The 18,327-nt window shown below is 39.3% G+C and overlaps 1 protein-coding gene across 3 annotated transcripts in view; it reads right to left on the minus strand.

The window, feature by feature from the left end:
- The window catches only part of oprl1 (opiate receptor-like 1), a 105,002-nt gene extending 86,962 nt beyond the window's left edge, over positions 1-18,040 (minus strand). The window contains exons 1-3 of one of the 3 annotated variants that reach the window (XM_042409940.1): positions 18,016-18,040; positions 17,251-17,525; positions 9,083-9,326 (exon numbers count right to left, since the gene is read on the minus strand). In XM_042409940.1, the coding sequence (XP_042265874.1) occupies positions 9,083-9,288 (206 nt within the window). In that variant the 5' untranslated portion in view covers positions 9,289-9,326; positions 17,251-17,525; positions 18,016-18,040. Of the gene's footprint in view, positions 1-9,082; positions 9,327-17,250; positions 17,673-18,015 lie in introns of those variants that run through there. The other 2 variants (XM_042409941.1, XM_042409939.1) reach the window with 2 other exon arrangements.
- Positions 18,041-18,327: the final 287 nt, after the last annotated feature.

Consider the following 18,327-nt stretch of genomic DNA (forward strand, 5'->3'; position numbering starts at 1 on the left):
ACTGATGCTAAGGGCTGATGATGTCCTAAAATGTACAACGTGGATCGGTCTGTTGTTATGGAAACAGAATCCTTTTCCCTTAAAAAATCCCTCCAGGCAGCACTTTTTCCCCCACAAAAAAAAAAAAAAAAAAAGAAAAGAAAACTGCACCATGTGAAACACAGCTTCAGTCTTCCATACTCTGTCTCTCTTCTCTTTATCTCTGGGCTGCTCTGTGCTGAATTCAGCATGATGTTTGTGTCTCCCTATGGTCCACCTTCTTTTTTGGGGGGCCTGTGGCACTAAACAGATGCTCGTAGGAATCCCTGCTTGTGGCTCCTGCTGTTGCTATGAGCCAAAAAACATGCCTGCACTGCGGTGCTCTGCTAGTGAAAATTAAAACTCTTTTTTCTACTGTTGTCTGACAGCGCTGAGAGCTGAAAACACATTAAGCTTGCAGAGCTGTCAGGACAAGTGTTAAAGTATGTCTTGGAACAAAAAGCAAAAAGACGATGAGTAAAGAATTTCCTGACAGACACTCAACCTCAATTAACGCTGCTCGATGGCTTTTCCTTAGTGCCTTTCATTGTTAATGATTTTTGTTTATAAAGGAAAGGTGTATTAGGAATACGTTGTCTGCCGCACTCTCTTTCCATCTGTCATTAACTCTGCCATTTAAAATCTTATGCATGGTTCTTGCATGAATAATAACATTTTCCCTTTCTTCTCTCTTCCTCAGAAAGTCCACTTATAAACAAACTTTGCAGAGTTTGACATTGCATAGAGCAAATTACTCAAGTACAGTGTGGACGTGCAGATGTCTACTATATCTGTATATTGCTTGTGCCCATTCAATGTGAGAAAGTGACAGCTTGTTCAACTAATTCATTTTAATTCAGTCCATACTGGCCCTGAAGTTATGTCTTCACATGACTCCAATGTAAAAGATGGGTGTTTTTCCAACCTTTAGTGTTAACAGGACATAGTGTGTCCTTTATGTAAAGGTGGAAAGTAAGGTTGTGGAGGTCGGATGGGTGCAGGCGATACATGGATGGGTGTGTAGCGTGTCAGACATTAATACAGGAGACAAGAGTTTGCTTTCCATAAAAGACAAGCTACTAATGTTAGCTTTTTGTGGACTGTAAACTAAATTGTTCCCTTTAAAAACAGAGTGTTTACAATGTCCAGATGTTGCAAGTTAAATACGCCACTGAACAAAATCCGTTCAGGGTTTGCAGATCGTATCAGCGTTCTTGTCAGGTAATATGGTTGGACAACCAAGAACTATTCTTCCACTCCAGCTCAGCAAGGAAGTACTGCTTGCCAAAAAGAGAATTTAAAAACACTGTCAATTTGGAAGACACTCTCTTGATTTGACGAATGCAAACTGCTGAAGCTTCATGTTAACTTCAGCTTAACTCGCCTTTTTGAAAGCAAATGAAGGGATCACCTCACGGCCAGTTGACTCAAAAAAATCAGAAGCTACAGATACAAATAATCAAAGCTGATTTTAATCAGTATGTCATATTTAATATAAATAGTAAGACACTGTAGACTGGAAATGACAAGTAATAGATAAGAAGGCAGTTCTTGGTTCTCACTGCACTATTTTGTGCCTGCTGCCATCAACAAATTGTGTATATTCTATTGATGTATCTTTCCTCATGTTCTTGTTCTCCATTTGAAATTTTGATTTCCTTTATCTTTATCCTGGGAGGAGTCCAGTTGACATAATCCTTGTGGGCATTTCAATCAATCTCCGTCTCTGTTTGTGGACTAAATAATCAAGTGAACCACTGGACGAATCCCAGTGTTCCTTTGTGTATTTGTCAATCTTTCTTTCTTTGTCTCTTTCTGCCTCTCTCACAATGCTGGCCTCCCACTGTCCCTGCCTCCCTCCATCACACCTGACACCTGAACACAACATGCCCATGTTTGTCTTTGTTTTTCCTCTGTCTCTCCTCCATCTGATCTAACTAGACTCATGAGGGAGACGTTTTACAGTGATACATAACAGTGTGTGTTTGTTTTTTCTGTTGGTTGAATGTCACATCTTTCCATTCAACTTTAAGAGTGACTAAATTTTCTTAGCTGTAACTGTGAAGAAGTGCAGAGGCAGTGCAGTGTGAAAACTCCCCATACTAGCCACAAACTGTATAAAAAAATGATCTAGTGTGTATTACATCCAACATTACATCCCCCCGTGCTTTTAAACTGAAATAAAGTATCGGAGCTTTCTGAGCTACTCAGCTCTCACACTGAAAATCATAATAATTATTCACCTTACATTATTTATAGTCTCCAGACATTTTTAACTTCATTATAACAAAGAACTTCATTATAATAAAGAAGAACCTTTTAAAGGACTTTTCATACATTTTCTCACAGATTGAAAATTGATCATATTCAGTAGTCTGGATGTCCAGGTATTAAGTGGCAGGGTCGTGTTCTGTGATCATTATTTTCGTTAATTGCGACTTTTTTGTATTTTACCGTTATTATTGTCTCTTTCTGTGATTGTCTTCTTTCTTTTTTCTTAGTTAATATTATGTTTCTGAACCTTTTATCCCCACCATTTGCAATTTCAGCACACATATATAACATCCAAGTTTTCTGAGGGCTGAATTAAACCAGAGCCAATTTACAACTTTCCCAGAAGATTAGACAATTAGGCTTTCATCATCATAAGCTGTGATATTTGCCACTTGCTAGACCAACCTTAGCTGTGCCCCTCTGGCCAAACTGGGATTTTAGTGCTAAAATAACTGACAAAGATGGTGGCAGTAAACAACAGTTAACATCATAGATGGTACACAGATGGATGTGTGGGCAGAGGACTCATACATGATGGTCAAGAAAGAAGTTGTGAGAACACAACAGTAGTAAAGTGTGTCTGTATGTGTGGGTGGGTGGATGGGTGGGTGGATGGGTGGGGGTGGTGCATGTGTTTGTGCAGGTTAAATATCACCCCTTCCTGTCTGCTTTAAAAGAATGACTCAGACTTTTCTTAACTGTGAGAATTTCTTAAAACTGCAAAATGTCACATCTGGTGCACAAAGTCCCAAATCAGCTTAATTTATTTTTCATTTGGTATTTTCTTTTTTCTCTCTGCATTCATTCTACATAAATAAGTGAGTGCGTCATGTGGCCCACAGTTACGGGACTTGAGCTCCTGAACCTGCTCCATACCTTCTAGATAAAATATGAGTCCATCCCTGGTAATTACCAACAATCCATCACCTTAATACTGAGTCTAGCAGAGACATATTGGTCTCCATTCTTTAAGTCTTTGGGATAATTGGACATCTTTAAATTCAAAGCACTCGGCTGATGCTCTGACCTACGCTCGGTCTGTGATTATTCTTTAATGCTTTCAAGCTCTTTAAGCCTCCGAGAGCCAGTTTGATTCACCTGTAGAGTTTTAACTATTGGAGAATTTATACTGTAAAGTATACATAATGTACATATATACAGTATACTGTATTTATGTGAAGTAGTGTAAAAACACACACAATCAGATGAGATAACTTTCTGATAAACTTTTGATTTAAATTTTTGATACAGTGCTTTAATTCTATATCATATCAGTACTCCATGGCTTAGCTTATAAAAGTAGCAATCTACATTTTATGTATTTAATGAATTTACTTTTTTACATTTTCACAAGGAATTACTTCTGCATGGTTTATACTTGGGCTAAGGAATTTGGCATTTCTTCCCCACACTATGTGCTTCCCACATTTTGCCACATTACATCATATTTGAAACACTATAAATGTGTTACTAGCTGAAGGAAAAACAAAAAAATCACTATTCCACTAAGTGGTCTCTGTAAGTAGGACATGAGAAGAACTGTATGTAATGAGGAGTAAAGAAGGTTATCTTTCCAACTTGGCACAAACTTGGTTGTCAACACAGGCAGCAAATAAGGAGGTGATTCAGCGTTTCCAGAAGGCATAAATAGTCAAGATAATATAACAAACCTTCAAAACCTGTTGGTAGAAATAAACAGTTTACACACTGCATGCACGTCTGTGAATGCAATATTCATTAACACCAAATAAGGGCAATGTTTTAAGCACTTATCCCTCATTAGAACAGAAATGACAATATTTAGCTTTTGTCCTCTTTTATTTAAGAGCGTGGTCTTTCAATTTGAGAGCATTAATTATTGATTTCAAATTCAGTTTTTGTAATGCTTCCCCTCAAACCCTGCCCTCACACTCAAATAACTCCTGCTTTGTGCTTAGATTTGCTCTGTTTCTGCTCAAACTGTCTGCTCGCACTCAGATTTATATTGTTGCTTGTTTTCTTCTCCAGCTTCAGCCCTTCTCCTCGCACTGAGGCTGCTTCTGTGCACTTGTAAAATGGTTAAAATGTGGAGTGTAGCACAGCTTTTATGTACACATTAGGATACATGTTGGGTAAATAATATAAATGTCATGCAAGTAGCCAATTCACACAATCCATGCATTTAAATAAAAATGCTATTTTTTAAAAAATACTTATCAATACTTTTATTTTTAAGATATAACTTCTGACCAATCTACCTCTACCTACATTTTTCTTTTCTGTTTTTTTTTTTGCTCACACAATTAACCCCTGCAGTAGATGTGGGCGTTCAGAAGATGTCTCCAATACTGTCGTGTTAACCGTTCTTTGGCTTCTTTCTGCTTGTCATGAAACATGTCACAAACTGCAGTAAACGTCTGAACCTGTGTGAGGAAAAGTATCTAATACGATCACAGAAATTCATCAGTGGATTTTCAACTGAGGGTTAGAGGCTAATGAGAGCACCTCTGCTTTTATTCATTTGGTCATGGCAAGTGTTGTGGTTGGCCATCTTGTGTAATCAGCCCTTTCACGCAACCTGACACAGTTAGATGACGGAGGCTACTGCCCTCTGATACCCGTGATGGGGGCGAATTGTCGGGGGCAGCCATCTTTACTGAGGGCAACTGCTGAGAGCTGACACCGCTGAGCAGGAGGGCAAGCTGACTACAGCTGTGATTCACTACTGGTTTGTGTGTTTCAGAAAGTGTGTGTGTTTTGTGTGTTAAGTAGCCTATGTGTGCAGATAGAATAATTCCCAGTGTGTGTGTGTGTGTGTGTGACACTCATATGTCTGTCTACAGAACTCCTGTTAGTGTCAGAATGAGAAAAGGTGTAACACAGAAAGTAATTATCTACAGTCGAGGCGATGCAGCAAGCATGGAGACAGCCTTGTAACACACATGCACAAACAGCGTTATTGTGAGCTCCCACCTCACTTGCTGCACACTTTAAACCTTGCAATCATTTTACAACACTGTGAAAACAAACACAGAATGTTTATTTATATAGAACTTATCAAAACCAGAGATTACAAAGTTCAAATGCAACATACATGTTACATTACATTACATTAATCTCCCATATAAATCAACCTGCATACTAGGGATGTGCAGAGATCCCAGTATTTGTATTTGTATTCGAATAAAAGTGGATAAAAATCCTGTTTTTGTTTTTATTACACTTTTAATTTCAGAAAATTAAAGTGTTATAATAAGAATTCATGAATAAACTATCTTAAAAAGTAGGTCCCCACACTGGGTTTTGAACTCCCAGATCATAGACGACTGCGCTGACTACTGAGCTAAAACTTTACTCATCGCCTCATTGCAGACAGACCTCTACCTATTTATACACCCATAACACATGCTGACAGCACAGCATGTAATGTGTAGGGAGGAACTTCAAAGGCAATTATTGCTTTGCACTTTTCATTTATTGCCTATTTTTTACAACCTAACTTTGTGGAAAGGAGAAGGGGAACAACAGGTTATAGAGAGTCACTTGGGAGCAGTTTACATGTGTCAGTAGCTCAGCTTTATCTCTGGGGAACACCCCCAACAAATAATTTTTAAAATATTTGTATGAAACAAATATTCGTATAAAACCCACTATATGTGCTTTGCCCAATAATGTATTTATATTAGGGCACACCCCTACTGCATACACACATAAACACACACATGTGGACAAATTTACCCAAACCGAATACGACTATGACCAAATACATTTTTAGAGGCAATATAAAAGAGAGAGGTAGAGTGATGTAAAAGAGGTTATTTAAAAGGCCTTTGGGTAAAAAATATGATTTCAGAAACAAAAAAAAAAGAAGATACTGGATTTGCAAGTCTGAGTTTGTCAGGCTTGGTTCTCTTTAGTGTTATACCAGGAGACTAGCTAATAGGTTCCTGCCTGAAGAGCTCAGACTGCGTGCAGGTTGATAAGGCAACAGTAATTCAGACATATAGCCTGGAGTCAGGCCATGAAGTGCTTTAAAAGTAATGAGTAAAATCTTAAAATCGATTCTGTAGCTGTTTTTTTTTTTTTTTTTAGTCGTCTAGCCACTGTACTCTGTACAATTTGGAGTCTGTGAATTGTTGTCTGATTTATGCCAGCTAGGAGACCATTACTGTAATCTAAACATGAGGAAATGAAAGCATGTATGATGGATTGGTGTATCTCTTAGATGATAAAAGCAAGACTGGACAACGTTGCTAACACAAATTTCAAAGTTAAGGTTGGAATCAAATAAGACACCTATAATGCCTAACAGATAATGCATGTCTAGAGTAAAATCAAAGTTGTGTAAGTTAGCGCATTCCGATCCTGTAGAAACTTCTGATTAAAACCACCAGTCCAGTGCTTTGTGAAGTTTCATATGACACAGGAAGAAGCTGAAGAACAGGATTAATATCTCACTAGTATTTGTTGGTTGTTCAATCTGTTGTACCTTAAAGGAATCTGGGGGTGATATTTGATCTGAAAAGAAGTAATTTAAAAGAATCGATGCAGCTTGAGTTGAACCTACAGCGAATCAAACGGGCTATTAAATGTGTAAGAAAAACTCTATCTTATAAAAGCACTACAAACTCTACTGTCAGCTGCATAAAACCGCTCTAGATCTCACAGGCTCAGTTTTTGCTTAAAGATTATAGATGTAAAACACTGTAGACTCATTTGCTTTCAAAACTCCAGATGGGTGAAAAATTAAAGGAGAAACCTGAATAAATTTGTGCAGAAACATTAAGAATACAGATTCTTCCATACAGTAAACGATGGGTTACTGAATGGTTTAATGATTATGAAAATGATAAATGATGTCGATGAACGATTTGTTAAAACAATGCTCTCCATCACCATCAATAAAGCACCACATAAGGGAATATTTCAAGGAAGAATACAGTTCATCCCTCTATTAGAGTCCCAGTGACTTGGAGATTCAATGTCAAGGAGCATTGAAGCTGTTCATCTGCATATAATGAACAATAATTCTGTAACTACATGGTTTGTTTTTTCTTCAGATAGATATTCAGAAACTTGTTTTGGTGGACAGTTCAGGGAGAAATTTGTCAACGTTTCCATGACACCCACCATGTTTTTTTTAGTTTGATAAGCAACAAACAAAGACATCATTGTCAATCATCTGTTTTGCAGATTTGACATGACATCTGTTTCGAGCAAACAAGTGTTGAGCCTTAATACTGAGCAAAACTACAGCAAAGCACCCCAACAACAAAGTCACAAACACACACACACACACATATACACAGTCTCCTGGTTAAACATGATATACATGAGCAGACAGCAGCTGCCCACAAGGCTGAACCATGACCACACATGCACTAACTCACAAAACACCCATGTGTCCACCTACGCTCGTTTCAGTGAAATCCACAGGGGAATATTGTGCATGTACACACACACACAGTGACATTCAGGACAAGACATTTGTCTGCCAGGCTTTTGATAAAAAATATCTGCACAATGAAAAGATGTGTACACACACGCGCACACATTTTATTTTTGGCCACTTTCATGTCCTTTATTTCTCTGTTGGGCAGTTTCTGAAAAACCTGCTTTAAAGTGCATGAAACATTTGACCTCATACAAACACACATATCATATCTGACCTGTGGGTCGTATAGTTATTATATTCTTTTTCCTTATGTTTTTTTTTTCTGCTAAGAATGACTTGTGTGCAGGGCCGCTGCTAACCATTTGGAGGCCCTAAGCATAATGGGGGTCATGGGGGCCCTGAGTCGAGTCTGAGTTGAGTCCCAAGATAGGCTCCAGTGCTGACATACAAATAAAAAAAGTCTACATTAAACAAAAATGACACAGATGACACCATGACTTTTTTTGGACTTTAAGGTATTACAAATTGCGAACTTCGTGTCTTCTTCGCTTTTTATATATTAGGTAAAAACATCTAATTTACCTGAATTGAGTGATAGGGTACATACAATGAAAAAAACAATGCATCATCTTCACTCCTTGGGAAGGTGGGGAGGGTCCAGAACCCCAGATTGGGAACCACTGGTCTAAAATATGTCTAAAAAAATAGGGACTAGTGCTCATAAGGAGTACAAATCTTTTCAGTTTACAGTAAAAACATACACAGAAAAGCAGCATTTTGGTGCTTTTACTTGATAAATGACATAAATTATTATCAATATTAACACTGAATAATTTTACATCAATTAATGTATTGATTTATGGACTTATAATTCAGCACCAGTATAGGACAGATGGTGGGAGACAGAGCAGCTGTTGTGACACTGAGCACTGACTCTTCTGTAAAACAGCTGAAAAGATCAAAAAGACTATTTATATGTTTAGACTAGATTATTTATAGATGTATTATAGAAGTATTTCATTCCTTTAGTTTTGATTGCTATAGCAACAGTGATCATATCATCATTCCTGACTTCAAAGGCTTTCAGAGGATTTTTTCTGAAAATATGCCGTGATTTAACCGGAAGTCTGAGCCGTAGAGGTTTCTCAATTATATAACTTTTGAGACGATAGAATCTCATATACATCATTTTCAACAAGACTGAGCTAAAAACAAAAATTAAAGCCGGCAAAGTGAGATCAATTCAAATGCAAATCAACTTGTGTCAAGAATTTTCTTGAAGCTATAGTGTCTTCTTCACTCTAGGGTAGCAATCTGACCCTCATTCCAAGCAAATAGTTGAAACATGTTGCTTTATTTTGGAAATAGGTTCAATGCAACATATTATATACATGCAGAAACTCATGTATCTCTTACCTTATGATGACATACATGACCAGGAAGTTGCCCACAAGGCCGATGACACAGACAATCATGTAGACGACCACGATGGTGACCTTCACTCCAGTTGGCAGTAAGGCATCGGTCTCGTTGTAAGCACTGAAGTTGCTCTGGAAGAGCGAGTTGTTGTAGAGCTCCAGATGGCTCAGCTCGTCCAGCAGGAGGTCGTCCGGGAACTCCATCTCTGAACTAGAGCAAAGAGAGGGAGGTTTGCTCCAGTCTGTAGGGTAGTAGGAGTGGAGGCTTGGTTAGTGCCACATATCATCTTTAGAAACTTTTTGACAGAGCCACTGTATCTATAAATTTATGATAATGTGCTAATGTCTCAAAATTACCAGTCTAATCTTTGAAATGGTTTGCCTCCAGCACACAGTCACATTGACTTACAGCATTGACTTTTGCCTGTCACCAAAGTGTAGAAGAAGAGTAACCACAATTGACTGCAACTGTCCAATCATAGCTTGGCAACTTTGCATGCTTTGGATTTCTGTTGAAACATGGGGCTGCAGTAAGAGTGGTATTCCGTATATAAAGAGTTTGGATAGTGGTTTCTTTTTTTTTAAACCTTTACCAAAACCAAAATACAAGAGAAAAAGCGTAATGGATTAATTAAACAGTGTGTTTGTCTGCTCTAACGTCAGCTGCAAATGTTAGCATGCTTGGCTAACTAGCTTACAATCTATAGTAGTATCCTAACCCGACATGCCTTCCAAAGTCAGGGGTTTTTCATATTAATATTACTCTATGGGGTTACTGGTTACTGGTTTTTAAAACACTCTGTTCTCGTCTAGCACATCCACTGTGTTATATTTCTTTAATGTGTGGGAACTGGTCCTGGACTATATCAGAGTGTAGGCTTGGTTAAACATTACTGCTCTTTATTGGATTTAGGGACCTTTACACCCCAGCAACCCCAGCTTATATTTTTCCTTGTCATACATATAATAATATGACTAACTAGTTCCTCACTGTAATACCAGAAAATGCCTTTTCTTTATCTCCATGTCTTCTACATGTATCATATAGTGAGGATTAGGGCTGGGTGTCAGTACGCAATACTTTTAAGGTATCAGCTGAAATAACCCAGTATTAAGTAGTATAGAAACTTCTCCAGTAAAAAAACACCTGCATTTGATCCTTTTTGTAACCAGATCTAGAAAAAAAAATACTATTTGTATGGTTGTGCTTGCAGCCAATAACTGCAAGCATTTTTCAATTTAATGTGACGTGTGATTGGCCCACTATCGCAGCAGCTACAACCCATTCAGTCTGTGTGATAATACTTCATTGTACCGTTTTGTACAGTTATTTCATACATATTTCAATCATTTGAACACTTTTAAAAAGTATTTGTGTGAAAATCATTTGGATGGGGAGGAAATGGTGGCATTTTACGCAACTGATTGCTTCCATTCACATGATGGATGCAGAATGAAGTACTCTACTGGTATTGGTATCACTTTAAGGGTACTGGTATTGTATTTTTTTTAACTACACCAAGCCCTAGTGAGGATGCTTTCATTTTGCCTGGGACATGCAGCTTTAGCCTCAGTCTATCAGCACAATAATATGTATATAGACATCTTTTATACAATTCTCATTTTAAAATTAGTTAATTGTCATTTTAGCTGACAAAATCAGTGACAAAATCAAATCAATCAATCTACTTCTGTCTGATATCAAGGACCTATTGTTTCAAAAATGACTAAGAATTATGTGTGAATTGCAATTTCTGATGATCTGGTGTTTCTTTTCTGGGAGAATGAAACGACACCAGCAGTGTTTTTTTTTTAATTTACTTTTTCTTTCAAGTTGGGACAACTACATCTAAGGTTACAGGAAGATCATCTCCATGGTTTAAATAAAAGACAGTAGGAGACATGATGCAAACTTTGATTTTGTGCACCCAATCACTAGGATTTTGTTATGGCAGAATAACAATATGACACTACTTCCTGCTTTGCAAGTGAACATAAACAAAGGTTGCTTCAAACCGTGGTGGGGCAGATAAATAAAGCAGAAAGGACAGATGGGAAAAAATGGAAAGGAGGGGGTAGGGCGAATAAATGGAAACAAGAAGGAGAGGTAAAAGGAAAGAGAGGGGAGGAAAGGAAGGAAGAAATGGATGACGATGAAGGAAAGCACAAAGAGAGAAAGATCAAAAGGCAAAAAGAGAGAGTGTGGAAGGAAGGAAGAAGCTTGATTCAGGATTTATCTAGGAAGAATAATGAGCAAATAGGGGGGAAAATGGAAAGTAGATGGGAGGAGGGGAAGGAAGAAAAGAAGTCAAGGGAAGGAAGAAACTAAAAAGAGGAGCAGCAAAATAAGGAGGAGAGGAATTGACAGCATCGAATTTTCTATTAATGCACTGCCACGTGAAGAATATATTAATGCCAAGATATGTGAGGGAGAGACTAAAGGAAAGAAAGAGGGCGCGAGAGAAGTGTGTGTGTTGGGGGGGTGACATCAATATTTATGAGAGTTAATTCGGTGAAAAGAGAGAGTGGCTGTGGTTGTATATTTGACTTTTTTATTAGTGATCATTTTAAAGCAGAACACAAAACAAACATGTCCATCCACCAACAAGAAACTGTGTTATTCTATAGGTTATTTTTCTTATTGTCAAGGACCAAAACCGAAAACACGTCCATCTCTGATTTCCAAACCTTGTATGTGGCTCTAAGCCCTGAGTCCAGCGGTTCCTATTGAAGGTGTAAATCAACACAAATACACAAGTCACAAATACATATGGTTTGCTTTAAAAAAAAGTATAGTTTCTGGCTAACATTACTCAAACAGGAGGAAATAGTGTATTTGTTGGGGACTATTTTCAGCAGCGGATTAATACACAATTTTAGCCTTTTGTTTTTGTTTGTTTGTTTTTTTCTTTTCCTTCTTTAAGCTTGACATTGTGTTCACGTTATTTTTTGTTAGGGAGGCAGTTTTGTTTTGTTTTGCCCTAAATAGTCACAAGTAAGTGACATTCCCGTCCACTGAAGTCATTTTCGGTTAACATGGATGCTGTGGTTGTGGTTGCTCATTTGCTGTTAGCATTTTTAGCTATGTTGCTAGCTATGTAGGATGATGACGTCCTCACTCTTAATTCAACCTATTAAGCTCTGATTTGACAACTGTTTTTCTAACAGAAAAGCTATTTGAATCACTGAACAAATCTGAGACGTGAGTGACAACTGGGAGGTCTCGAATCAGACACATTTGGTACACTAGTCAGTACCCACTGCACCAGGACAATGTATTGCATCTCTGCTGTGTGGCTCAGCTGGCTTCATCATGCTGTGACTGCCAGTAAGCACTTTGTGTCTGAGTGTGAAACGACAGAGATTAAAGCCACCAAGCCTCCGAGTCTGAGGTGTGCTGAAAAATGAAAGATTTTGTTTTGGGGAGTGAGTTCCTTTTCCATGTGAGGCAGTTCAAGTACCTCTCAGTCTTGTTTATGAGTGAAGGTAAAATGGAGCATAAGATCGATAAATGGACTGGTGGGCTGTGTCAGCAGTAATACGGATGCTGGACTGGATTGCTGTGGCAAAGAGGGAGCTAAGCCTACAGGTAAAGCTCTCAATCTACTTTCCAAACCTCACTTATGATCATGAGGTTTGGATAGTGACTGAGGGAATAAGATCACACGTACAAGCAGTTGAAATGAGTTTCCCTCACAGGGTGTCTGGGCTCACCCTTAGGGACAGGGTAAGAGGCTCAGAAGGAGATCAGAGCTCCTTTATGCCAAAGGGAAGTCAGCTGAGGTGGTTTAGACATCTGAGTAGGACGTCACTTAGCTACCTTACTGTGGAGGTATTTCAAGAACATCCAACTGGGAGGAGACCTGAGTGCAACACAGAACATGTTGGAGGGCTTACATATTCTATCTTGCCAGGGTACACCTTGGGAAGGGAGCTGGAGGATGTAACTAGGGAGAAGGATGCCTGGACTACAATGCTTAGCCTGCTGCCACCTGGACCTGGATCTGGATAAGCAGCAGAAAATGGATGGATGGTTGGAGGCCGGTGTATACGGGATTGACTCAAAATAAACTTCAATGCCCATCAAAACGAGGAAACGAATCACCCGGTTTTTAGACATCAGTGGAGGTCTATAGCACAAAAGGATGAGCTATATCAGAGTTTGTCTACTCTCTTTCTCTGCAACCCCCCTCCACCCCTCCCCCCCCCCGCCACCCCCCCATGTGATCTGCAGCAGCAACACCTCAAACTGCCGCCATGAACCAGGCTCCCTCCCCTCTCCCTCTCTGCTCGATCATGAATATTCATCAAATCAAAACAGCAAAGTAACTCTGCTGTGCTGCTGAATTTCCCTAGGGTTACTTCCAGGCTCAATACACATGGGTTATACATGCTCTAATATCTTTTTTTTCCCCATCCTCCCATCCTCATCTCTCCCCTTCTTCTCTGTTGACATCCCTTTTTTCTCCTTTCCTGCTTCCCTCGCTTGATATCCACCTTCCTCATCCAGACACTGTGTGTTTTGTTTCCCAGGTTCAATCTCTAATGCAGCAGCAGTGTACGTGTGTGTGTGTGTGTGTGTGTGTGTGTGTGTGTGTTTTGGCTGCTTGAGCTTTGATGAATAAGCAGTTAAACTTAGAGTCTCGAGTGTGTGTCCATGTAAGGCTGCAGTGCCACTCTGGGTGGGCCGCTGTACCGTTTCCACTACGTGTGAGAGAACAAAGTAGCACTAATAAGACTAATGTTTTTATTACAAGGTGCATGTTGGAAAGTAAAGCTACAGCAACTGTTTGTGTATCCAGGTTATGAAGTTATGATCCCTAAAATAATTTCAGAAATTATGTGCATACCCAAATGTTTTTTTTTCCCTAAAAAGACTGCAAAATCAAATATGGATCAGTGCATGTTTCTGTTAACTATGATAATGTGAATACATGTAACAGGATGCAACAGGATGACATAATTAATCGAGCGGCAGTAACTCTGATTCATCGTGGCAGTTCATTACTGTTTCCAACCTCAGATGGCATTTGTGTTATTAATTAATTACTTTGTCTAATCTGATTCATCTATGCTGAATGGTGTTTCTGTAGAGAGCGGGTGTGACTTGCAATAAGCCTCACCCGTCCCTGCTCTTTATTCGGTAATTTTGGGGTCTTCGCTGAGTCCTTTAACACTGAGCAGCAAAATAAGTATGTTTTGTCTGCCGGAATTCATGTGTTGTTGTTTTTTTTTTTGTTTTTTTTTAACGTTTCACTCCTCTGCACATATTGCCTCTGGTCATCATTCAGCGTCTGCACCTCACAGTGTGGTAAAAATAAACACGGAGGAGAGAAATAACAGCAACAGGGGTCAACAGAGAGACGAGAAAGTTTCAAATTTGTTATGGAGATGCTTCTATTTAAGCCAAACTGGAAGGAACTTACATATATCATAAGCGAAGCTATGTCATCCGTGTTTATGATTTAACTGTTGCACAAATTATGTTATGGTTTTTATTCTTGTAACACATTTCTGTTCAGTGGATGGTGTCTGAATTGAGCATTAAAGCCTGTGATGTGAACATAGCCTTAGCTACCTACTGTATAACTGTTGAATTGCATCTCCATGACTATATTTCAGTACTTGGTTGGGACCTGTATAATTATTTAAATGTTGTTATGTAACCAAAATCTTTATAAAACAGCCCAGTTGCTGTACATTTACTATACACAGAATGTAAACTAAAGAAACACCAAATGTAATTGATACCTAGACCTTCAATGATGAAGAATTCCCACAACGAAAACAGTAGAAATGTTGGAAAACCTCTTAGAAGTAGGGGGCATTAAACTGGAATGATTGTCAAATTGACAAACAGGCATTAAATATTACTAACTAGATATACACACAATAGATCAGTATGTTACAGAACAATCCTTTGTGCTGGATACCAGCAAGTTCAAAGTCCTTCTTCAGAGGAAACATGTAACACAAACAGTTCTTACTAAATCTATACAGTTCAGGTAAACTATGGAGGGAGATGTAGTGTCTGCTTATTTTTGACCTGTCAGCTTTTTCTCAGTTCACAGTGGTTACAGTTACACAAAAAGATACAATCACAGTTTCTGTTTTGTCTCTGTTGCAACCACAGTCTTTTGTCTAAGTGGAGTTTAATGAGATGATGTGTTCACTGGCTTCTCTAAGTCCACAGATGTCTTCTTCTGTTCTGCTTTTCTTGCTGCACATGTCAGCAGCACGTCTGTCCCGTGAGTCATAACAACAAACTCCAAAACTGAGCCAAGGTTCCCTTCTAATGAGGTAACTGTGAGCTCTATATCTATTGTTCTTCATTATGAGCAGTTTATGAAGTATGACCACATACTGTATTAGAGCTCGCTATTAGCGGATACTGATCAGTTGACTGCTGTGCTCTTAGTTGATCAGCTTTTTTTTTTGTTTTGTTGTGGTTTTTTAATGTGGGATTAGTTCATAAGTCATTACTGGAAAATGCAACATCCCTGGCATTATATACTACACACAAATATGCTTTCATCTTTAAGCACTAAGAGATGACTGCATTCATCTGCAAAGAGACAACAGTGCTGGTGAATTTGTCTAAGTAAAGAATAGATACTAGATATCATAACATAATACCATCTGTGAAAAAGCTCAACTTTTAATCTTGGCTCAGAGTAATGGGAAGTTTGAATATCTGCACTTTCATGACAACTGAGCAAACTCCATCTGCAGATGAAGGCTGTGTGAATTGGTCACAAGCTTTGGAACAAGCAAGTAAGTGGATTTTAATTTGAGATTGTTGAGCTCTAACCTATCGATCGATCACTTAGCCAAATTTATTAGTTAAAGAGGCTAAGTGGCTAAAACTGTGACTTGATTTGGCTGTCTATAGAGGGTTTTTTTTTTGTTTGTTTCTCCTTTTTGTTTTTGTAAATCAAGGACAGACCTCCTGCATTTCTTCCAATAAGAGTTTGGGACCATATTATGATTATTTAGAAGACAGTTCGCTGTAATGCTTCTAATAAAGCTAAACTATACTGCAACTCTACAGAAGTTTATTGATGACTGTAGAAAAAGCTCAAAACAAACTTAAGCACAAATTCATCTGTAAGTCATGACTTGAGGATGCAGGGACGCATCCATAAGTCAGGTCAGAATCAGGAGAGTAGCCGTGAGGACAGAAGATTGTGAATTGTTTGTGCAAGTTATTCCTTCCTCGCTATCTTCAAAGCTGCTTTCTTTACCCCTCACATGCGAAGTTCACCTGTCAGCAAAACAAACTGCAGTGGGTTTGACCTGGAAGTAAACAGTCATCTAACTCCACCCTGTGAAACACCACAGGAGGTTTCATCCACAAACATACAAGTTGACTGTGAAATAAATTTGAGACTGATAACTAAGATACAGATGTGTCCTGTTGAAACCTGTTAATCAAAAATTGTTACCAAGCATCATTTTCTGAACTTCTCCAAATCTCAAACAAGATCTCTCAAAACTTCTGTACTTTACTGACGTGTGTGACCTCGCAAAAGTTCTCTTGAATTTGTATCATGCGCATTTTTGTCATTAACACACTTCCATACGGATCTAATGCAAAGTACCTCAGCAGTAACTGTTACAGTCACTCAATCAGACAAACACACACGCTTTTGCAGTAGAGACACCATGACAAAGTGTTGAAAGAAAACGCAAGAAGCTCCCACACACACTTACAAAAGTAGACACTGATGCAACTCAATCAGAGCAGGTGCTTTAATTAAACACAGTTAAATGCACCAAACATCCTCCTCTCTCTTACATGTAACCGTCACTTAAACGCACCACAAGGTGAAACAAGTGTTACAAACACAAACACGCACACCGCACCGCAAACACATATTTGCACCGTAAACCGACGCAAATATAACACTTTAAAATAAGTACGTCACGCACGCGCCGTGCGCCGCCACCATCAGTGAGCTATCTATACAGTGGGTTATGGCAACCTTCCAGCTGAAGCAGCTCAACATAAACACAGTGACAGACTGCAGACGGACAGAGGCGCGTTTTCACACGCAGTGCGCACCGTGGTGGTCCAGAATACAGATGCATATGCACATATATGAACATGTGAATAAATGTTGTATTTGTTTTTATATTGTTGCAACCGGCTGTGCAACATCCTACCTTTCCGGTGTCAACAGCTCCAAAGCACCCCGCAGACCGCCCTGAGGACACTGGAAGTTGTTATGTTTCTCTCTGCGTTACTGTGCACTGTGCTGGGTTCTGTCCCCTCTTTCTCTCGGTTTTGGTGTGTTTTCTTTAAATTCGCTGTTTCCTCCCGCTGTCATCACCAAGAAGTAGCCAAAAATCCAAAACCGCCGTCAGTCCGTCCGTCCGTCCAGGTTTCCCCGGGATGACGAGGGGAGAGAAAAAACGGCTTCACCTCCAGTCATCATCAGCTGGCAGGCAGACGGAGAGACAGACAGAGAGAGAGAGGAGAGAGAGAGAGAGAGAGAGAGAGAGAGGGGTGTGTGTGTGTGAGAGAGAGAGAGAGAGAGAGAGAGGGGAGGGGTCTGCTGGGATAAAGATGCAGCCAGGCGCTGCGCTTTCTTCCACTCTTTTCTTGACTCTCTCTCCCTCTCCCTCCCTCTCTCTCTCTCTCGGACAGATCGATGAGGGCTCAACCCCCCCCCCCCCCCCCCTCCTCTCTTCTCCATCTCCGCACTATAGTAGGGGAGACCGGGGCATCTTGTCACACTTTTCACACCCTTTTATATATCTTGGGGTCAATACATCAGATTGTTAAAGTTGCATACCAGATTAAAGAACAAAGTCTCAGGCATGTATTTTGTGTTCACTTCATTTTCATATCTTATTTCAGTACAGAGTTATAGACATTAAAACAGTGAGTGTGTACCATAGACTGTATAAAAATATGGACCTAGTTACCATGACGTCACCTGTTGGTTTCTGAAGAGCAGTTTTGAAGCTCAAAGTGAGCGGCTCCGACCATCGCCATCTTGGCAGTGTGTGACCCTGCCTAACTCCCAGCCAATCGAAAATGGGCAAAGAGGCAGGCCGAATGGCTGAAACAAGCCACCTAGCGGCTAGCGGACCTGTTACTCAAAGCAGCCATGTTTTTCATTAAGCATAACTTTATGCCTTCATAAAATTTAAATGCGTGAGTTATAAAAAAAAATCATCCCCCGTACAGTTGTCATGAAAGTGGAAATTAGCTATAGAGACCAAAACTGTTTTTTG

The sequence above is a fragment of the Thunnus maccoyii genome, chromosome 4, assembly GCF_910596095.1.
Source record: "Thunnus maccoyii chromosome 4, fThuMac1.1, whole genome shotgun sequence".
Lineage (NCBI taxonomy): Eukaryota > Metazoa > Chordata > Actinopteri > Scombriformes > Scombridae > Thunnus > Thunnus maccoyii.